Source organism: Schistocerca piceifrons, chromosome 6 (assembly GCF_021461385.2).
Source record: "Schistocerca piceifrons isolate TAMUIC-IGC-003096 chromosome 6, iqSchPice1.1, whole genome shotgun sequence".
Taxonomy (NCBI): Eukaryota; Metazoa; Arthropoda; class Insecta; order Orthoptera; family Acrididae; genus Schistocerca; species Schistocerca piceifrons.
In genome coordinates, this window is record NC_060143.1 from 196,791,394 (window position 1) to 196,815,697 (window position 24,304).

A 24,304-nucleotide genomic window follows, 5' to 3' on the forward strand; every position below is an offset into this window, starting at 1 on the left:
TGGAGTGAAACGTGAACGATAAATAATTTAGACAAAAAGAGAATAGAAGCTACAGAAGAACGCTGAAAGTTAGATGGGTAGATCACATAACTAATGAGGAGGTATTGAATAAAATTGGGGAGAAGAAAAATTTGTGGCACAACTTGACTAGAAGGGGTCAGTTGGTAGGACATACTCTGAGGCATCAAGGGATCACAAATTTAGTATTGGAGAGCAATTCAGAGGGTAAAAATCATAGAGGGAGACCAAGAGATGAATACACTAAACAGATTCAAAAGGATGTAGGTTGCAGTAGGTACTAGGAGATGAAGAAGCTTCCACAGTATAGAGTAGCATGGAGAGCTGCATCAAACCAGTCTCTGGACTGAAGACCACAACAACAACAACAACAACATGTTGTAAAAGTATACAGAAAAATCAGGGCTACAAGATAGTAACGCTTGACATTTGAAAGGTTTCCATTCTAAAATTTGAATGATTAGGCAGCAACATTTTTGAGTATTGAGCAGTAACATTTCTTTGATTACAACATTTAAAAACAAAGAAAGATATTATGTATTTGGTAAAAAATCAGTAATCCCCCACCCCCACCCCAATTCTTTAAATAATCAAAGTCCCATGTGTAAAACAGCTATTTTTTCATGCATTTCAATGTTTATGAATTGTATGTCATACAATGATAATTTGGTGTGCATAGATACTGTCTGCAAAGACTGTTGCAAATAAAATTATTAGTGAAGAAGTAATAAATTACAACATCATACTCAATAATGAAGTTTTATTGAATGTTCATAAAGTGTTGAAATTATGTGTAAAGTTTGTTGAAGTTGCTAAGCGCTCTCTTTCTCAAATACTGGACAAGTATAGTCAAGATAATTTCTGCAGCATGAATTTCACTGCCTAAAGACATATACACAGATTCTAACTTTAATATTTGATTTATTGTGCCAAATCTTTAAAATAAGTTTATTCCTCATAATTAGTAGGATTATTAAGGCATTTTAAATTTTTAAAATTGATCAATATTTATATGAAATAATGAAACTCAAATGTTTGTTGCCCTGGAAGTTGTTAGATTGGTAATCTTCAGCTGGGAACATGTAATTGTTTAGTAATATAGATCACAGTTTTCAAATTAAGTATGTGAGTCCTATAACACATAATCATTAGCATGGCCAGATTTTGAAGTGGACATAGTTTTCTTGAATCTTAAATTTGGAACATTTCTTTAATAAAATGTTTCTGTATAAAATATTTATATCATTGCTATCAACCAAGCCCCAGTTGCCACATGAACAATACAGTTTATACAAATACAGCTTGTAACAGTATTTTGATATTCTGTGTAAATATTGCATACAGATAATATAAGTACAAGAATATAGTTTATACAAATACAGATTGTAACAGTATTTTGATATTCTGTGTAAAAATTGCATACAGATAATATAAGTACAAGAAAAAAGAAAATCCTGTTAATATCAGCAATGGTGTCAAAGTAAGTTGAGCCATTCCACCTTGTCATATTTCAATCTTTTTATTCCTTTACAATGCACAGTTTTCATTATGCAAATAATTTGATAATGTTGTTGTCCCTCACAAAACCAATGAACAAACCACACTTCTTTTCATTTCCTCTGTGGAATATGAAAAACGTGATTTTGAATAGATTATTTAACACAGTCCATTTAGCTGCAACAAGTGTTTTGATATCAGTTTCACTGAGAACACACAAGCTAACAAACAAAAATCATACTCATTATAAATTTTCAGTATCACATACAATTTTGCAGATACTACCACCTAAAAGTCTTTGTTGAAATGACTGTATCATTTGTATAAGGTAATAAAATAAAATATATCTGACTACCTTTATGTAATTAACTAGTCATTTAGGAAAATTGTATCAAAAAATACAACTACTTGAAATTAACAAATAGAGTCTGATGTTTATACGTAATGCAAAGCAGTTACTATTCACTTGTAACTTTGATTTCCAAATCAAATTGTGCTACAGCTTCGAGCTGATCAGAGTATTTACACATACAGAATATGTTAACATGCTATAAGTTTGTGTTTAGCAATGAAAACGTACCTACTTCTGAAGTCTCTTATAAATAGTTTCCAAACATCATAGTAAAGGATTCAACATTGTGTTCTTGAGCTTTCAACAAACTCTGACAGAATTTTATAGTTCGCTGTGCCCCCTGAAACTCCATTACATATTAGTGCCAAAACATTACACACACTTGATGGAATGGGAGGGAATATGTCTTTATCTTGGCAACAGTCATTCACAGTCTTAACATTTATTATGTACATGTGCAAATTAAAGGTGGGATGTGTGGACAACATTAATTTATGTTTGAGGGTTCAAGATACCATATTGGTCTGAACATAAGCTGCACCCAAATATAAACCACACCCTTAAGTTTGTGGGACTAAAACAAACTTAACTCTTATTCATTGAGAGAGATCTATCCTGACTTTTCTTATGTCATGTACAAAGGAAAGTATCTTAGCTTTGAGTTCAGGATATTTATTATCTCTTGGCTCTGTAGGATTTCCTCAGTGAAATAGCAGTTTACAGATTATTTTACGATACATCTTAATGCTGCATATTAGATTAGCTGCCATACTTTTTTTAGCTTCTCTCTTAGATGTAGGGGAAGAGTGGGAACAGTGAGACGCAAAAATTAAAATCCAAATTACACTTTTAAAAGGTCTTTATTGGTTTAATATCTTATGGTAACCATGTTTACTGTGCTTAAGTATGTTCAAAGTGGTACAATAAATTTTAACATTGTCTTTCCTTTAAAAAAAATTAATCATGAAAGTGTATCTCTGTATTCATGAATTTTTAATGGTGGGTACAGTGAGACAGTGCCTCAAGTTCTAATGAACATCATAAGAAGCAAAGTTGATCTCAAATGAAACAGCAGATTGTTGTCTTTTTCTCTTGCTATGTGTTGTAGTAGGGTTAGGCAATAACATTTTTTATGCATTTTGTGTCAATAAATGAAATATCTGGAACTACAGGCATCACAAATTTGTTCTCTAGGTTCAAACTTTTCCTAGGAAATGTAACTTCGCATTCGGATTACTCTCCTACAATTGAAAGAATTTTTTCTACATAATATATTTTCCTTTTTGCTTCGAACTCTACTAAAACAAAGTCACTCACTTTGGGTGAGTGCTGTAGGTTTTCAAAGTTAACCATTTCTGGTTCTGGAATCAGTTGTATCTGATCAGAGGTCTCGTCATCTAAAGAATCTTGCAAAATTAATTCACTTTCATCAGCATCAGTTTCATCAACTAGGAATAAAGCTCACTTTGCTTTAGGTTCCTTAATGTCTTTTTGTTTCCTTTTCATTGGTATTTCATTCCTTTCTGGTGTGTCAGTCACAATCATTGTTCTTCCTTTAGGCCATCGCCGACTGCAACTTTTTCTTGGTTTTGCCTTTGGGAAATCTTGTATGTCTTCTGGAGAGAGATAAGACATTGGTGCAGATTTCCCATGTGATTGTGAAGAACTGGATGCTATAGACTGTGCTTCACTTTAATCATGTGATGGGTGTCCCACATCAGGTTCAGGTTTAAGGTCTTTTTTGGGTGACATGTATTTTTCCAGGCTTTCATTTACAGGTCTGTCAGTAACGGAGGATGGAAGAAAATCATACTCATTGAACACATGGTGATCTAAAGGAAATATTCCTGTCTTCTTAAATCTGGCAGTGGTATCGACAGGAGTCATTCCTTGGGGATATGCTATTCTCATACAGTGAGCAACATTGTAAATTGAAAATGTTTCACCTGGATGAGACATCATCCATGTCTCTACAGGAGCATCATAAAATGTATGGAAAGGTGTCATGACACTGACATCAAGAGGTTGCAGTTTATTGGTGCAATGAGGTGGAATTATCAGAATTGTTATCCCATTCTCTTTGCACAGATCTATTGCCTCTATTGAGAGGTGGCTCTCATGATTATCGATCAGTAACAAAGATGGATTTTCTTTTGAGCTGACAGAGAACTTGATGAAGTGATGAATCACCTTCACAAAACATTCTGAGTTCATCCAGCCTCCTTTAACGGCAAGACCTAATGTGCCAGCAGGTGCTCCTAATATCATATGATATTTAAAATTCACACGGGGAGATATCATGACAGGGGGTAGGCTGTTACTGAGATCATTTATAGTACAACATGTCATAACCAGTGTTCCACACTCTGCACTGGTTGCCTTGTGAACTTGTTTCATACCCTTTAAGGCCAAAATCTTCTGTGACTTCTGCACTGTTGTTGTTCCAGTTTCATCAAGATTGAAAATACGTGATCCATCACCAAAATTTGGATGATGTTTGATTGCTTCTTCCAGTTTATCAAAGAAATTTGACAAATTAAATTTATTAAAGACTGTAGCTCTAGATAAGCTGCATCCTTCTGGGGTTCAAAGAGACAGTCAATAGACGCTTTCTCACTTTCAGCCCACGTTTTGGGTAAAACAATGTTATTTTTAATACCTAATTCAAATCTAAGGTCCATAAAACTTTTTAGAACACACAACTAGATATTCACACAAACTAAGCTCCAGTTCTGGTGGAAAAAGGTGGTTCGCTTAATGGTTGGGACACAAGTTTGAAGTGTTATCCTCATGATATTTCTTAACATATTGACTAACTGTTTGAAAGGATAAGCCTTTCAGCTTAGATGCACTCCTAATGCTCATTTCATTTTCGATCACCAGCATGACAACTTCCATTACTGAAGATTTTGAAAACCTTCTTATTTCTTCAGTCTTCTTTCTCCTGGGCATTTTATAACCTAAAAGAAAAGATTGCACACTAAAATCTACGGAAATCATTGTTTTATACAGCAAGCATGCATTGTCAGACACTATGAACAAGCACTGCGAACAGTGAGACATGTCTCACTGTACCCTCATTATTAATGTCTCACTGTTCCCAGTTGCAAACTTTTTTCAAAATGGTTCCAAACACATTCAGCCTAAAGCAACATTTCAATGAAGGGGATTTATATGTCTTGCAAAACCATAGTTTTGAGTGACTAATGAAATGATTTGACAATACCAATGGTCTACTCAGGAACCAGGTATGTAAATTTAATAAAAAATATTCTTTTCTTACCTCTGAGCACAAATATATTGCTTCCCCCTACTTATACCTCCCAAGGAGATCACGAATGTAAAATTAGAGAGATTAGAGCGCACACGGAGGCTTTCAGACAGTCGTTCTTCCCGTGAACCATTCGCGACTGGAACAGGAAAGGGAGGTAATGACAGTGGCACGTAAAGTGCCCTCCGCCACACACCGTTGGGTGGCTTGCGGAGTATAAATGTAGATGTAGATGTAGATGAAATATACCAACAATGAAATCACAACAAGAATGTCAAGTACAAAACATGGAAATCCATAGACTAAATAATAATGGTTACTACATTCACAGTAGGTACCAACAACTGAAACCAAAATTCCAGAGATACAACGAATTTCCCATTGTTCCCACTGCCTCACTGTTCCCACTCTTCCCCTACTCATTGTTTAACAAATAACTGTGAGTTTTAAATCTTTGTCATAACTCTGCCGCATTCAAAAGTTTGTTGTCAATTTTCTTTCGGGACTACCACTCGTAGGTGATAAACAAATTTTATTCTTAAGTTAGAGAAAAACTGTGCCTGTCAAAGATGGTTACATTATTACTTTATATACAACAGTTAATATCCAAACACTATCAATATTGGTGCTCCATTCTGAATTAAGAAACTAACATTACAGCTGAAGTTTCTACAATGCAAAAATATATATCAGTATTTGTAGTGTCATGCAGATCAGCTGCACCATCATTTTTGGTAGCTAAATTTTGGGGAAAAAGTGTGGCTTATATTCAGCACAATATGGTGCATTATTTGCTTCAGCACGTTTATGATGGTATGCACTGAAATGAAATTATATATTCTGAAACCAGACATGCTGCAAGAAAGAAGTAAATATAGTGGCTACTGGAAAGAATATTCAATTTTCAGAATTGTTATTTATCTTGATTTGCATAATATTTTATCCAATCATCTCTCTATAAACCCAATAACAAAAAAAGAGGTTCAAATTTGCTTTCCAGTTCTGTATGTCTTCTGAAATAATGGAGCCAGATGAACATGTAATGCATAACTCCAATCTCCATAATTTAGTATAACACAACTATATTTCTACATAGGTGAAGACATTCAAAGTACAGGTTCCTGGTGGGTTCCACGCACATGTAAAGCTTCATCTACCACCAGGACTAAGGGAATATGAGGACATGGTGTTTCCACTGATTTTGCACGTGTAAGTGGAACCAAAATTCAGCTATGTTCCATATTTGCCATATTCACTTGACAATGAATATGTACTTACAAAGTATATATTGTATAACTTTTTGATTTTTTAATGAATGAAGTAAGAACACTTTTTCCAAGTCAACTAAATCTTATTTTATCTAAATCTAATTTTTATTTATCATTGATACTTTATACTCAATAATAAAATAATTGTTTCTACATTGCTTTAAGTATAATTATTTCAAGTTTTATTAATCAAATTAAGAAGTGTGCTTTACAGGCTGTGTTTCTCAGCTAGTTTCTGTTTGTTAGAGGAAAACTGTCATCTATTATCAGTCAAAACTAATTTAATTGCAGCAGCAGAGTAAGATGAAAGATAGATTTAAGTTCCTGACTGTTTTGGTAAAAAGAGTACACATTTTAAGAATGATTTGATTTCATACATACCACAAAAAGTATTTTTCCCAGAACACCAATCTGAGATAAGGAGGTGATTGTTGTAGTTGGGTATGATCACTGAGTGCAAAACACAAACGTAGATAATGGCCTTCACATCTTAAGATAACATACTTTCCACATATATGTAAGATGTTAATATATTCTACATTAAAATTTGTGTGGACCTACATTCAGAAAATTACAAAGCTAATGGATATATTTTCCTTTGTGATTAATCCACATCAGTGCATATTAAAACCCATGCTTTTGAAGACTCACCATTAAGGATTAAAAACTGAGGAACAGAGTCATTACATCCCATATATAGACAGAGATGTGAAGGTTATAAATTAGTTTGTATTTAAATATAGCTGACATTTTCAGATGAGCTCACATAACAGGAAAGAATATTCAGTTGATGGCAAAAGTAAGTATGGAATACTTTTGCACTAAATAAGCTATATGTTTCTACATAAATATTCTTCTATGGAATAGGAGTTGCCCAAATAGGACTTTTTCAGCTTACTTTCAAATTTATCTTTGCTGTCTAACATACATTTGATATCATTGCTTAACTGATCAAAGATTATGGTAGCTCCATTGTTAATCTTTTTCTCACTTAAGGTCAACTTTAATTAAGAATAATAAATGTCATTTTTCTTCTAATATTGTGATTATGGATGTTGTTATTCCTTCTCAACTGTAATAGGTAATTTATATCAAATTTCATTAGAGAAAATATGTACTGTGCTATGGTAGATAAAATACCTATCTCATTAAATAGTTGTCTACAAGATGCTCATGCTTGAGCTTGGCATAATATTCTCACTGCACACTTTTGTGTAATACAAATTTCCATAGTGATGAGATAAAATTAAAATTCCATTTGACTATAGCGAATGAAAATAATTCAAATATTCCAGGTTACTTGAGGGTCTGTATATGAGAGTTATGAGGGCACAAAGTATAAAAATGGCTGGATGGAGTAATTTAAGCAGTTTTGTAATGTGGACAGTATTCAGTTTAAATTCTTGGCAATATGTATACGCAAAAACTTCCAGTATTCTGTTTTAGTTGATAACATTTTGAAAGATGCTAAATTCATCATTAGTGTGGTATCCTTAGATCTGCAGAATCAAAAGTACTGTATTTCTGTGAAATTTTGAGAAAAGCAAATCACTGAATAATTCTTTTAAAGACATTATTTGTGATTTCTTCTGTTCCACTGTGCCCCTATTTGGTTATTTATATTCTAACAATACTCATTAAAAGGATAGCACAACTTCAAGTGTTCTTTTTTTTTGTTAAGTAAGGCATAAACTACTTGTTAGCCAGGTCCTCAAAATCTCAGTTTTTCCAACAAAATCTCAAATTCCCTGGGTACATCACAAGAATATCACCTGGCTTCCCAAAGTAATGCAATATTTCTAAAATTTGATGAGCAAAAGGGTAAATGGTGTTTTCAGTTGATTAATCTTTCGGGAGTTCAAATTTGGATTTTATAAGTACTTACAGGGAGACAATTATTGAACTATACGAAAAGAAAGTAGTTACAAAGTATGGTGTGCACACATTTTATTCAACATGTAAATGTCACTACAGATACTTAAATTTAGATTATGACATGTTTGATATGCCTGCCATCATTGGCGATGATGTGGTGCAGACGAATAGCAAAATTCTGCATGACCCACTGAAGTGTCAGAACATTGATGCTGTCAGTGACATACTGAGTGACTCTTTTCAGCTCAGCAATAGTTTTGGGGTTATTGCTGTACACCTTGTCTTTAATATAGCTTCACAAAAAGGAGTTGTATATGTTCAGATCCGGGGATATGTTCAGATCCGGAGAATATGGCGGCCAATCGAGGCCCATGCCAGTGGCCTCTGGGTACCCCAGAGCCAGAATGCAGTCGCCACAGTGCTCCTACAGGACATTAAACACTCTCCTGCTTCGATGGGGTTGAGCTCCATCTTGCAAGGACCACATCTTGTCGAAATCAGGGCCGCTTTGGACAATGGGGATGAAATCATCTTCCAAAGCCTTTTTGTACCATTTGGTAGTCATTGCACCATCAAGGAATATGGCACCAATTATTCCATGACTGGACACTGCACACCACACAGTCACCTGTTGAGAATGAAAAGACTTTTCAGTCGTGAAATGTGGATTCTTAGGAGCCCAAATGTGCCAATTGCACTTACTGATGAACCCATCCAAATGAAAGTGGGCTATGTCACCAAACCAAACCATACCCACATACTAATTCCCATCATACCCCACAGCCAGCCGGACTGTTTGACAATCCTAATGCAAACCGTTCAGAAGTTATGATGGTTTTATTTCATATAGTCAATAATTGTCACCCTGTACATTATTACTACCACTGTGGGACACTATTATAGAATATTACTTCCTTGAAATTGGTAGAAAATGGAATCAACAATAAGAGTATAGATTGGTACAGTATAGCTCCTAAGATCTCCATAGTCTGTCGATGGTGTTGCTACTTAGAGTAAAAATAACCAGAAACAGATGTCAAATACTGTTAGTATAAATAATAATCCTCAGTCTGCCAGTGGCTTTGTCAGAGAGGATGGGTGAATGAATAGAGGTTCACAGCACCCTCTTCCATTCAGAAGCAGAAAAGTGGGGTAGGAAACTATCCATAATGATGGAAATATCAGCAATGATCTACAGCATGAGGATGCAGAAGGCCATGGAAACCACCGATGAAAGATACACAACGTTTCTACATAGGAAATGTTGCCTGAATTGAAAAAGTGTCATAGTGATCTCTCTATTAGCACAAAAAAATTCAAGATTAGTCTACCATTCAGATCTCTAGGAGGAAAGCAAGGAGGAAAAGACTGAAAAAGCAATAAAAAGAAAACATTCAATTAGTGATGCATAATATAACACATAGGTACAGTGAAGCATAGGACAGGTCAAGTGATATGATATGATGAATACAAGTTTCCTGATGACTTTATGAGTACCTTTTTACAATAGTGAATAGTGAAAATCAAACAGTCTTCCAAATGCTATTAACTGTCATACAGTATATTATCATAATAATTATTATAATAATAAGAGTATACACTGAGGTAACAAAAGTCATAGGATATACCTCCTAATCTCAATAAGTTGTTAGAAGTCCCCTGCAGAAATATTGAGCCATGTTAGCTCTGTGGCTGTCCGTAATTGCGAAAGTGTTGCTGGAGCAGAATTTTGTGCATGAACTGACCTCTTGATCATGTCCAATAAATGTTCGATGGGATCCATATTGAACAACCTGAGTTGCCAGATCATTCACTCAAATTGTCCAGATTGTTCTTCAAACTAATTGCATACAGTTGTGGCCCAGTGACATGGCACATTGCCATCCATAAAGATTCCACCGTTGTTTGGTAACATGAAGTCCATCAATGGCTGCAAATGGTCTTCAGGTAGCCGAACATAACCATTTCCAGTCAATAATTGGTTCATGTGGACCGGAGGACCCATAAACACAGCCCGTACCATTATGGAGCCACCACCAGCTTACACAGTGCCTTGTTAACAACTTGGGTCATTGGTTTCATGGGTTCTATGCCACATTTGAAACCTACCATCAGCTGAATCTATCTGACCAGGCCATGGTTTTCCAGTCATCTAGTATCCAACCGGTATGGTCACAAGCCCAGAAGAGGCACAACAGGCAATGCTGTATTAACAAAGGCACTCGGGTTGGCCATCTCTTGCAATAGCTCATTGGTGCCAAATTTTGCTGCACTGTCATAATGCATACATTTGTCATAAGTCCATCATTGATTTCCATGGATATTTCATGCAGTGTTGCTTGTCTGTTAGCACTGACAACTCTATGCAAATACTGCTGCATATTGTTGTCAAGAGAAGGCCATCGGCTACTTTGTTGCCTGTGGTGGGAGTTAATGACTGAAATTGGGTATTCTCAGCATGTTCTTGACACTGTGGGTCGTGGAATATTGAATTCCCTAATGATTTCCAAACTAGAATGTCCCAAGTATCTTTCGCCAACTATCATTCTATAATCACATTAGAAACCTTTGCACATGAATCATTTGAGTACATGTGAGAACTCCACCAATGCAGTACTCTTTTATAACTTGTGTACACAATACTACTGCCATCTGTATATGTGCATATTGTATCCCATGACATTCATCACCTCATTTCATTTTGTTAATTGGGTAGAACTTTGGAATGTTACCATTTCAGAGCTTACGGCATACACCTTGCACATGCAGCGGAGAGGGGGGGGGGGGGCAATTGTACTTTTGCTAAAAATTAAGCAAGAAATGTTTACAACATATTTAAAATACATATATCAATAGGAACCAAGGGGCCACCCACAAACAATGCTTTACGCCATTATAATTCGTATACAGTTTAAAGCACTTGGTTAGGAGGTATACTTTAAGAGTTACTTTGGAACTTATAATATTGTATATTGCTTTAATATGGTCATCTAATTTGTTGTAAAGTACATTTTGCATAATTTTTGTGAGTGAATGTTCTGAATGCAGTTGTGTGAACATCCTGGTTTATGTGAGCAAGTTGGTCTCTGTTCTCCATATTTTCTTCATGCATGTTGTGATCACCGAGGTATATAAGCATGGCAGTGTGAGGATTTGTTTAAACAGTATCTTGCATTAATTTCTGGAAGGTACATTTTTATTTGTCCCGATAATTGTTTTTTGAGTTAAAAATATCTGTCTATGTGATTACTCTGAAATTCACACTTGGGTGTTAAGCATAAGATTCATGGAACCATTTTCGCACTATATCTCTACTGTTCCACTGTCAGATATCATATGGGAAAATGAATACCTAAATCTTTCTATGCCGGCTCTGATTTCTCTTATTTTCTTATAAGGGTCAGATCCCCCTATGTAGGCATAAGTCAACAAAAATTTTGTCATTTGAATGAGATAACTGGTGATTGAAATTTTGTGAAAACATATTGCCACTACAAAAGCTGCCTTATATCAGTGAAACTCTCTATCCTATTTCATGATCATACAAAATAAGCTGCCCTTCTTTGAAGTTTTTTGAGTTCTCCATCAACCCTATTTGGTAAGGATCCCATAATGCACAGCAGTATTCCAAATGAGGACATACAAAGCTGTGTAGACAGTCTCTTTAAAAGATTTGTTGCACCTTCTCAGTGTTCTGCCATTAAATGCAGTCTTGGTCTCCCTTCTCCACAATTTTTTCTATGTGATTGTTCCAATTAAAAATGTTTGTAATTATAATCTTTAAATATTTAGTTAAACTGACAACCTCTAAATTTGTGTGATATATTGCATACCCAAAATGTAACAGAACTTTTTTATTACTCATGTAAAGAATCTCACACTTTTTTATTGTTCAAGATAAATTGCCATTTTTCCACCATGCAGATATCTTGTCTAAATCAGTCTATCTAATTCATTTTGATCTTCTAATGACTTTACTAGAAGCTAAATTTGCAAACAATCTAAGAAGGCTGCTCAGATTGTCTCCTACATTGTTTAAATAGGTTAAGAACAGCAGAGGATCAATCATGCTTCATTGAGGAAATTCAGATATCATTCCTGTTTAACTCAATAACTCCACTTCTAAGAACTGTGACATTTCTGACAGGAAATTGGATATCCAGCCAAGTTTGTTTAGAAGTCTCTTGTAAGTAATTGTGTCAATACCCTTCAGGAAATCTAGAAATATAGAAACACTAGAACAATGTTTTCTAAATCCATGGGAATTATTTTCTGATAGATTGGTTTCAAGGTATTTCATAATGCTGGAATACAATATATGTTCTAAAATTGTAGTACAACTCTATGTCAGTGATGTGTTTATGGTCTTCAAGCGGGAAACTGATTTGATGCTATGTGATCTGAGGCTTTCCCGGCGAATGTGCTGTATCCAAGGTTCTCGGGTGTCCAGCCAGATCCGATCATCGAAGTTCCACGATTTTTCAGTGAATAACCATTCCGCCATCATCAGGTGGTGCTGATGGAATGATCTGTCTGTGCTGTGTCCGTGGTATTTATGTTCGCGGGGTCCCAAATTGCATCCCGGCTTGGACGGCCGGCAGAGCGCCGTGTGGTGGGGGGGGCGGGGGTGGAGGGGTGGGGGGGGGGGGGGTGTAGCTGCCGCCACACTTGGTGGTAGGCGCAGTTCGTCTCCATCTGCCACGGCGGAAGGATCTCGCGTCTGCTCACGCTGTTGCTCTTTAATGGTGTTTAATAATGGTTTCCAGGTCTTCCTAAGTTGAAACCCGGTGTCCCTGTTGATGAGGTTATCTGTTACACGAATTTCTATGGCCTCCTTGTAGATACTGTCCCAGTAGGCACTTGTAGCCATCAGGATTTTTGTCTCTTTGAATTTTGCTGTGTGTCAGGTTTCAATGCAGTGTTCTGCTAGGACCGAATGGCTGGGTTGGCGTAAGTGGGTGTAACGTTCATGTTCCTTGCATCAGTCCTCGACCATGCGAACTGTTTGGCCGATGTAAGATTCCACCTGATGATGGCGGAATGGTTATTCACCGAAATATCGTGGAACCTCAATGATCAGATACGGCTGGACACCCGAGAACCTTGGATACAGCACGTTCGCTGGGAAAGCCTCAGATCACATATTACCAACCTCTACAGGGAGGATATGACCAACTGGTGAAGAAACTGGATAAGCTTTGGAACCAGAAAGGACGGCTGCTGAGTTCCCTTGCGTTTTTACTAAGGTGTAGGGATGAAAACACCATACCTACTTTCGCCAAAATCATGCATCACATATGCACACCTGCAGCAAATCGTATTAAGTGAAGAGCCAGTCTGGCCCTGGTCAGGGAGAGGATTCGCTACACCCGTCTACAACTCAACAAGAATGCCAAGGAGCTGCTGCATCTTCACCTACGATTATCCTCCGTACTCCAAGATCACTTCTGGGAATGGGTGGACAGTGTTACCTGGGCCCAGGCAGACTGGACCCACTGGAAATCCACAGAGAAGCAGATCACCAAGTTTGCACAACTACCTGGCAAACTGAAAAATGAGATAGTGCCCACTAGGCAGACCGTGATTAACCTCACGGGGAAACCACTCGACGACACAGCTACAGCTGTACTTGAAAAAGGACTCCATTTCGCACCAACACCTGCATCTCTGCCTTCAATGAAATAATCTCTTCTGTAGAACAGGCAGTCTGTGGCTTACCAGATGACAAAGCAGAAGAAATCAGAAGGGAAACTTGCCGGATTGTTTCAAGTGCAACCCCGACCAGAAGCAACATCTCGGGAGCAGAAAGAGTAGCACTATGAGCCCTCAGAGACAATAAGTCGTTCTTCCTGCTGACAAAGGAAATGCCACAGTCATCCTTGAGAGATGCGACTACGAACAGAAGATGCTGCAATTGCTAGACGATCCAGCATATCGGAAAATCAACACAGACCCGACCAGGAAGATACAACAAAGCACGACCACCTTGCTGAAAAATGGCGTGCTCGAGGACAAGGACATCAAAAGACTTCACCAACATTCGGCGGTAGCTCCGAGGATATACGGTCTCCCAAAATGCACAAATAAGGGATGCAACCCATAGTCAGCAACATAGGGGCACCGACGTATCTTTTGGCGCAGCACTTGGCGGGCATGCTAAGACCTTATGTGGGGAAATATGTGCACCATATCCGGAACTCGAAGGACTTCATTGGCTGCCTGAAGGAGATGACAGTACAAGAATCTGACATCATGGTCAGCTTCGACATTGTCTCATTATTCACACATGTCCTGCTGGAAGATTCTCTCCACTTAATCAGTGAGAAATTGGGGCCTGAACTGACACAACTGTTCAGGCATGTGTTAACATCTATGTACGTTGTCTTCAATGGTCAATACTACAAGCAGACCGACGGAGTAGCCATGGGGAGCCCGCTCTCCCCAATGGTGGCCAACCTGTTCATGAAGAGTTTCAAAGAGGAAGCACTGGAAGCCGCTGAACTGAAACCTGTATGCTTCTTTCACTACGTGGATGACATGTTTGTCATCTGGCCACATGGACAGGAACAGCTACAGATTTTTCTACAACATCTAAATTCAGTCCAAAGTAACATTCGGTTCACCATGGATACTGAGAAAGATAGGAAACTACCCTTTCTTTATGTCCTAGTGGAACGTAGGTCTGATGGCTCACTTGGTCACAGTGTGTACCGCAAGCCCACACACACTGACCCGTACCTACATGCCTCCAGCTGCCACCATCCGGCACAGCTTCATGGAATGCTCAACACCTTGGTACATAGAGCACACTCGATCTGTGATGAACAGAAGTTGCCAACGGAACTCAAACACCTGGAGACCATGTTTCGCAAGAATGGGTATGGCAACCGCCAAATCCAAAGGGCCTTCCGACAACAGAAGTGCAGCAAGAACCAAGATGAAGAACAACCCGAAGAAGAGAAGCAAGCTCTGGCCTTTATGCCGTATGCTGGCAACATGTCATCAAAAATAGGGAGACTGTTAAAGCGACTCAAGATTGACACAGTCTTCTGATCACCAACAAAGATTCGTGACCTACTAGGAATGGCAAAAGATGACATAGGCCTTAAGAAAGCGGGTGTATACAAAATCCTGTGTGGCTGTGGCATATCCTACATCGGCCAAACAGTTCACATTGTCGAAGACCGATGCAAGGAACACAAATGTCACACCTGCTTACGCCAACCCAGCCATTCGGCCCTAGCAGAACACTGCATTGAAACCAGACACACAGCGAAATTCAAAGAGACAAAAATCCTGATGGCCACAAGTGCCTACTGGGACAGTATCTACAAGGAGGCCATAGAAATTCACATAACAGATAACCTCATCAACAGGGACACTGAGTTTCAACTTAGCAAGGCCTGGAAACCATTATTAAACACCAACAAAGAGCAATGGTGCGAGCAGACGCGAGATCCTTCTGCCACGGCGGACGGAGATTAACTGCGCGTACCACCGGGCGTGGATGCAGCTACCCCCCCCCCTCCGCACCTCCCCCCCCCCCCCTCCCACCACTCGGCACTCCTCCGGCCGTCCGCGCCGGGGTACAACTTGGGACCACCGTGGACATAAATACCACAGACACAGTGCAGACAGATCATTCCGTCAGCACCACCTGATGATGGCGGAACGGTTATTCGCTGAAATATCGTGGAACTTCGACGATTGGATCCGGCCGGAAACCCGAGAACCTTGGATACTGATTTGATGCTGCTCTCAATACTAGCGTATCCTGTGAAGCCTCTTCTTGATTTCTGCACGACTACTGCAGCCTACATCCATTTTACCGTGCTTACTTTATTATTCGTCTCTTAGTCTCCCTCTACAGTTTTTACCCCCCCCCCCCCCCCCCCCCCCACACACACACACATTTCCCTCAGTTATGAATTTGATGAGTCCTTTTAGTTCTTAATAGCTCTGGATGTCCTACAAACTGGAACCTTCCTTTAATTTGTTCCACAAATTCCTGTTTTCCCTGGTTTGATTCAGTACACCCTCATAGTTGCTTGATCTAACCATATAATCTTCAGCATTCTTCTGTGGCACCACATATTGAAAATTTCTATTCTCTCCTTGTTTTTACTGCTTACCATCATATTTCACATCTATACAAGGCTACACTATAAACAAATACCTTCAGAAATGACTTCCTAACACAAATGTATATTAAATGTTATGAAGTTTTTTCAGGAATGCTTTTCTTCATATACCCAATCAGCATTTTATATCCTCTCTATTTCAGCTATTGTCTGTTATTTTGCTGCCAAAATAGCAAACCTCATTGATTACATTTAGTGTCTTATTTCCTAAGAGGACTATTCAGAAAGTAAGGTCTGATGGGGTGCGGAGTGGAAACCACAGTGAAAATCTGATGGAGAGTTGCATAGATGTGTTGGGCAGTGTCTCTAGTATGCCCATCCATCACGTCACATCACTCTTTTCAGTTCTGAGTACACAATGAGCACATAAACATTAGAACAATAATGCCTCCCGCCAAGTATGAGGGCCTGGTGTGAGATTTCACCTGATGTCATGCAGCCCACATAACATAATTGCCCTACTTTTCCTTCTGCTTGACAATTCTCAGGCACATTCTGAAGGGGCAATGAAGATGCTTCTGCAGCGTTTTTAATGGGAAGTGTTTGATCAGCCACAATAGAGCCCATAATTGACTCTCCATGAGTTTCATCTCTGCTCATATGAACCATAGCTAAGAAGACAATGTTCTGGCACAGACAATGAGCTGCAGACCAGCATAGAGAACTGGCAGGAAGCACAGGCGGCTTGCTTTATGATGAGAGTATTCCAAAGTTGGTACAACACTATGACAAATGTCTAAATCTGACCAGCGACTATGTAGACAAGTAGCTGGAAGGTGTAGCTAACTGTTGCAAATAAAACATATTTGATTATCACAGTGGTTTCCATTTTGTGACCAATCGGACCTGACTTTCTGAATAGGCCTTGTAATTTGATTCCCACGACACTGCGTGATTTAATTCAACTACATTCCATTACTTTGTTTTATTTTTGTGAATGTTTATCTTGTAACCTCTTTTCAAAACACAATCCATTTTGTTCAACCGCTCTTCCAAGTGATTTGCTGTCTCTAACAGAATTACAATGTCACTGACTAACATCAAAGTTTTTATTGCCTCTCCCTGAATTTTAATTGCCTTTTGAAATTTCTCCTTGGTTTCCTTTACTGCTTGCTCAGTGCATGGATTGAATAACATGCAGGATAGGCTACACCACCATCTAACTCCTTTCTCACTCACCGCTTCCTGTTCATTTGCCTTGACTCTTATAAATGTAGTCTGGTTTGTGTGCAAGTTGTAAATAACCTTTAGCTCTCTATATTTTACCCATGCTTCCTTCACAATTTCAAAGAGTGTATTCCAGTCAGCATTGATTAAAGATTTCTCTAATTTTAAGAATGATATAAACATAGATATTCCTTTCTTTAACTTATCTTCTATGTCAGTATTGCCTCATGTGTTAAATATTTCTCTGGAACTCAAAGTGATCTTTCTGGTGATCAGCTTATAGCAGTTCTTCTATTCTTCTGTAAATAATTCACGTCAGTGTCCTGCAACTTTGGCTTATTAAATGAATAGTCCAGTGAAATTGCCAGTATTGATACTGTGGCACCGATGAAGTTGACACCAGCATCGATATGCGTTCGTCTTTGGACTCTGAGAATCGTCTTTGGACTCTGAGCATTGGCTTTGGGCTGTTCTGCCATTTTCAATTCTTTGTGAGCCTTGCATGTGTTTAGGTGAATAAATGAACTACTGTTAAATGGGTGTTGTTTGGTGTAACCAACCCGAACTTCTCCCTCACTGGTGACCCCGAGTTGTAACGTCTTCCGTTTTCACCGTTTTACTGTGTCCGCGACCTCCGCATCGGTTATTTTCGCGTGTATTACATCGACACAGCATTCAAACAATGACTTCGGCCCAGCACCTAACGCCGGATTTTGTGATCGATATGCATCGTGTTGAGCGCGATGTACACCTGCCAGGACTGCAACACAATGCCTCTCACTCAATGATTCCGCCAATTTCGCCGGACGTTTTCGAGCTTGCAACAATAAGTGAGGTTAGGAGTGTGCATGACTCCGGCTATCAAACGCCTTTGTTCCCACCACATGTACCCTCCCTCATCAACTGTGCAGTTACTGCTTACAGATCTCCGTGCAGTGCAGGACCAATGCCAATTTCTGCAAATGCTTCGTCGGACAACCTATTACCGCTAGGACAACAATTTGCCACACTGAAAGCCGTGCAGTACCACGCAGATACCTGACACGTGGCCGGAACTGCTTCGTCCACAGGTCAACCTCCTCAGCGTCCGACCACGCCCGTGCCTGCCTCATTTCAGCATCAGCACATGCCTTCCTACTTCGATACCTCGTCCTGCAACAGGAACAATTACTTGTTATCTGTGCCTGACCCCCTTCTCCGTCCCACTGCTACGCCTGTGTTTTGTGCCACGACATTCACCTTATCCACACACCGTTCTGAGTGGAGTCACTATGAACAGTAAACATTCACACACCTCGTCCCATGTTCAACATCATTTCCCACACTTTGCTTGTGGACAGCCCGCACCTCCGCAGCCTCCCTGCAACACAGGTGGCCCCAGCTCTGGTCATACATAGAGCTTTCCACGGACTAACATGTGTTCTCAAACTCTGAACTTCTTCTCACCTGTCGCCCCCGTGCCGGCTCCAGTTAAGCTTCCACTACCATTCTCGGCACATCTCGGTGCCTCATCCACGCCGGTCTTCCACAACGTGTCAATCCGAACACACTCGCAATGTGTTGAGCTTCCACAACCGCAATCGAACATTACGGTGTCTCACCTGCATCAGCCTTCCGCATTGCGAAGGATCGCGCTCAACCACAATGTGTCACCTTCACGCTACCACCCGAACAGCCGTTGTTGCCATATCCCCTGGAGGCACACTCTCCTGGAATACTACAGCAACAACAGCTTGATTCAGGCAGTGCAACAATGAACTCAACTCAACCTGTTTGTTCTTCTGAACATTCTACAACACTGCTGCCATTTAATCCCGACAGATCTACAACCTGGTTCAAAATTGTGGATGAAGTGTTTGACCATTACAATCTCGATGAGTCCAGGTTTCTGTGCCTCATCACCCACCTTCACGACCAGGAGGACTTGATTGCTGACCTGTTCGACGCCCCGGACTCATCTACCTGGTACACTCTAGCCAAAAGACAGTTCTACGTCGGCTTGCACGCTCAACTGAGGCAGCAATATGGCAAGTGCTCCACGTCGAGCAACTAGGCAACGACAAACCTTCCCAGTTCTGGAGACAGCTACACGCCCTGGTCAGCGCCGATCTATTCTCTGACAGAGCTCTCCTCGCCATCTTGTCAGATAAACTATCTCCTCACATCTGCTTTGCTCTGGCTCAGAGGTCTGCTGAACCTGTCGAGGAAAGAATGACAATTGCTGACAAGCTACACGATGCATCACTGCTCTATTTCACCAGCCACTGCCTACCTGACAAGTCTCATGTTCAGGCTCATCGCCCTGCGGCCGGGGCCATACTGTGCCGACCATTCCGCTTGCTCCGGGAAGCAGTAACCAACAACTGGGACATCACCGGCTCCACCCATGGTCACGCCCCTTCCTGCAACCGAACCTGCTGCGGCCACCGAACCTCAGCCACCGCCACTGGCAACGAACTATCTGCAGGAAATGCAACTTCACTACCCATACTGTTACTTCCACACACGGTTTGGTGAGGCGGTACGGAACTGCAGACCACCCTGCTACTTCCCAAATGCCAGTCGCAGGTAGGTCCGGGTGCCGCCTCCTGTGCACAACATGACATGCACCCCCCAGTGCTCCATTCTGTCCAGGAATGACCGGATAATTGCAGGCGACATGACATTTTGTCAGGATACCCTTTCCTAGTGGACACAGGTGCTGATGTTTCGCTACTGCCTACATCCTTAGCGTCGTCTAACATCCGCCCTCATCATACTTCACTGCAAGCTGTGAATTCAACTAAACTACAATGCTCGGGTTCAACTTCCCACGTCGTCTCATTCTCCGCAAAACTGCAAACTTGAGTGGACTTTTTTAGTGTGCGGGCATTGACTTCTTGCGACACCACAAACTTTCACTGGACCTAGTGCGAAACACCGTATTTCATCATCCATCCAAGACTCACTTCCCCTCTGCTCCGTCGAGCAAACCCCCCCCCCCCCCCCCCCCCATGACACATCGGTCCGGGCTCATATCATCCATACATGCTCGTGTCTGTCGACGACATTACGAGAAACCATGCACAAGTGCCTTGTCGAGCTTGAACACGTCACTTGCCTATGCAAGGAAAACTTCGAGCTCTCCCTCCAGCTCCACAAAACACAGCTCCAGCTCTCCGATGCAGCAAAGGAATTACAGACACTACAGCAAGGTCAGTAAGTGCGACAAGTCTGCTTGCAGTCCCAGCAATGAAGCCTCCATGTGTTTACCTCCCGTTACCCCTCGCAACTGTGCTATCAAGACTGCCATAACATGTACCGATAGTTCCGCAGGGCCACACCCTCCTAACACGGCAGTGTTTGGCACTCGGCCGGACACAAGTACGCATGCGCGACGAGCATCACATATTCCCGAACTGACAGTTCCTACCCCTCGCGGACAGCACCTCAAACTATGCCACTTCGGCTCCTGCGAGCCGCCGTGCTGTGGGGCAGTGGTTTCAAAAATTTTACTGTCGTATAAATGTTTGAATGTAGAAACACTTCCCAGCCGATTAACCATATGTGGGGTGGCGGGTAGAATTATTGTTTGTTAAATGTTCCTATTATTTAGAATGTTATTTATGCTGTCTTTCGCCGTTCTCAACACTGGCTCTCTAACTACAATATTGGCAACCAGAAAGTGATTAGCAAAACGTGAAGCCTGTAATTAGAATTCCTAGTGCCCACTTCACCTGAGAAACACACTTATAACTACATTATAGCTCTGAGAAATTAGGAGATTGTCTGGGATTCATAATCAAAAAACGATTTTCTAAAAATTCTCTGTATTCTGAAAGTCACAGATGAAAAGAAAAGAACAAATCCACACAATCTAACAGAGCCATTCAGAGTCTAATGCGCTGATGCAACTATAACTGTCCAAATTAAATGTTTAAATTAATGCTCGCCATAATTTGATGATAAGGTTCATCAAACGCCATGCTAAATAATTGGTAGAATGTCTGTCCCGCGGCGGCACGTGAAAATACGACAATACGCAAACTGAAGCTAGATAATGAAAATCATCCCAGAATTAACACTTCACTCGAAAATGATTTCATCTTTACGCGTATCTCGAGTAACTTAATACGGCATCCGAGGCTGTTTGTAGCAATGATACCGACGCGACGCGACTACCGACACATATGGCGTGCCATTCAGCATCTGGAGAGAACTGGGGCCTTGCTTTCTCGCACAGCGTTCTTATATATAAAGCCGCGGTGCGGACGGCTAAGGGAATGCCTGATCAAATTGGCTCTCCCAACTAGCCGCTGGGCTAGTAATGCACCACATTAAGTTACCGAATAAATCATAGCTTCTCTTGCTGATGGCCGATGAAGCTCTTAATTTAAATGTGCATTCAACACACAGGTAAGTAATCATAATAAAAGTTTGACGTGGCTAAGTTAAATATTTTGGGCGAGAGAATTAATTTAATTACACTGTACGCAGTAGACGAGCTCTGAACTGGCCCTTTGGAGATACGCTATCGCTATATTTTTATAGTTGTTCAAATGAAACTTCTCACATCCTTATGGTTATAGCGGATCTCCATTCTACTTAAATATAAACATCCTAGGCTTATTTATTAGCCTACTTAATCTGCCTTGCTTCCTTAAGTTTTGAGACGAAAACCAGAAAATCATGAATTTCCACTAAAATCTTAATTTGTGAGATCCAGAAGACTGTTTTTATTAAATAGTTATGAAAAATGAATCTAATTATAAATTTTTAACTCTCTAGCTCTTTTCTGTGGCGCCAATGATTTTTACAGAAAAACGTCCAAATTTCGAAAATGGCTAAAGTTATCGAGCTGATATTCAACACACATTAATTTAGTATTACTCCTGACATGCTAGAAATGTTTTAGGTTATTTGCTTGATTTTTAATGTATTGCGCAACATTTATGACGTCAGAGCTAGTTACAGCGGACTGGCTGGCACACAATGGAAAGACTGTTGTGAATTTACTACAGCGTGAGTAGGCTGCTTCCCTACATCACCCTCTACTTAAATTTTTTGTTTATGAATGTTAATGAACGAAAAAAAATTTAATTACAAAAAGGGAAGCAAGAGTACAGCTTAACTTCCTATGAAAATTTAAAATTGAAATGTAAACATGTAGAAGTATTAAAAGAAAACTGATTACCTACATTAATTATTTAACTTGCGGGCATGTTCACTGCCTCTTAAGCAACATTATCCTTCAAAATTTAAGCAAAATCAATGAAACACTTTGGCATACATATTGCCTTAGACAAACAAACACATAAAAATATGTAAAATTATGAAAATCTTAAATCCATTAAATACATTTTTACATACACAAATTCAAAGAAAATAAGTTATTCAAGATACATAAACAGATGATTATATCTTAGCAGTCTTTTCTAAACCTAAAAGAAAATTTTACAAATCATTTTTACACACGTGATTGTAGCTGCTTTGGCTGGCATCCTACACTTCCATTCACAAGGGTAGAGGAGGGGAAGTTGCTATGGTGTGCGTCCTTCACGTTCACTCTAAATCACATGGGGAAAGGGGAGGGGTCACTGTGAGTTGTGTCCAAGTCACTCCACACTTTCACGCAGCTACCAGGCTGCCATATTCTGGTTTGTCCTGTAGAACAAACAAAAAGAGTGCCTCAGACTCTGTTCACTTAATATCTAAGGGTGGGTCACAATGAAATGGGGATATATACATTTTATCCTTCAATATTTTGCTGGAACAAAGTTAACAGAACCTTTTTAATTTTACTCTCACAGTTACTTGACTGTCATAAAATCGGTAAACAAATGGCTCAAAATGCCGTTAGTCACTTACTAGAGAAAATTTATGCTCAAGGCATACAATCATGAATCCTATTTAATTTCAATTTATTATTTCTGGGCCGGAACACTGAACCAATGCTCGGTACATTCCTGACAAATCTGTATTTTATTCACTTAGCTGACTCATCTTCGATTACCTTATTCTTAGAGATAGTATGAGTATATTTGATTAGTAGTTTTCTCAGCTTCTTTGTACATGTGAGTAACTTTTGGTAGTAGTACAGTTCTGAGTGTTCAAAACACACTAAGTTTAATTGACTACAAAATCCACTTATTGGTCCTCTGCTGCTGTGTTAGTTCCACATCTGCAATTAGGTACTTACTTACTTTGAAGTGTATTTATGCTGAGCTATAAATAATGTTTCACGTCTGCCGTTAGGTTACTCAATTATGTTGCTAGTGTATGTACTTATTTAACACTCACTCTATTAACATTTAAAGCATAGGATAGCACATTTATTCCATATCTATAGTGTATTGCAGCTGATCAGTTTGCTCACGTGGCAATCCATTTCCACTCGATCGGACGCTGAAGCCTCAGGTAGTCTCCCTCGACCTACCACTAAAATGTATCAAGTAATGGACGAGCGTAATGCTAAATTCCTTAAACCTATAGGACCCCATGAGCTGCTCTGTCTCATCTAACATAAGGGTACCTATGGTCGCATTCACGCCTCCAACTCATAACCTCAATATGTGTAGGTGTGTCCTGTCACACTCTACACCAAATAACGGCCAGCACCAACCTTATAAATACTTCAGGGACGTGTCCTTCACGTCTCAACCACAAACACTACTCAATTCTATTATACTGCCATTCCTTGCTACACAAGGTGAGTTCATTCTTACAACTTATCTGC

General features: G+C 39.8%; 1 protein-coding gene across 1 annotated transcript in view; it reads left to right on the plus strand.

The window, feature by feature from the left end:
* The window catches only part of LOC124802635 (inactive dipeptidyl peptidase 10-like), a 398,459-nt gene that overhangs the window by 334,315 nt on the left and 39,840 nt on the right, over positions 1 to 24,304 (plus strand). The window contains exon 13 of the mRNA XM_047263532.1: positions 6,235 to 6,347. Coding sequence (XP_047119488.1) covers positions 6,235 to 6,347 — 113 coding nt within the window. The remainder of the gene's footprint in view (positions 1 to 6,234; positions 6,348 to 24,304) is intronic.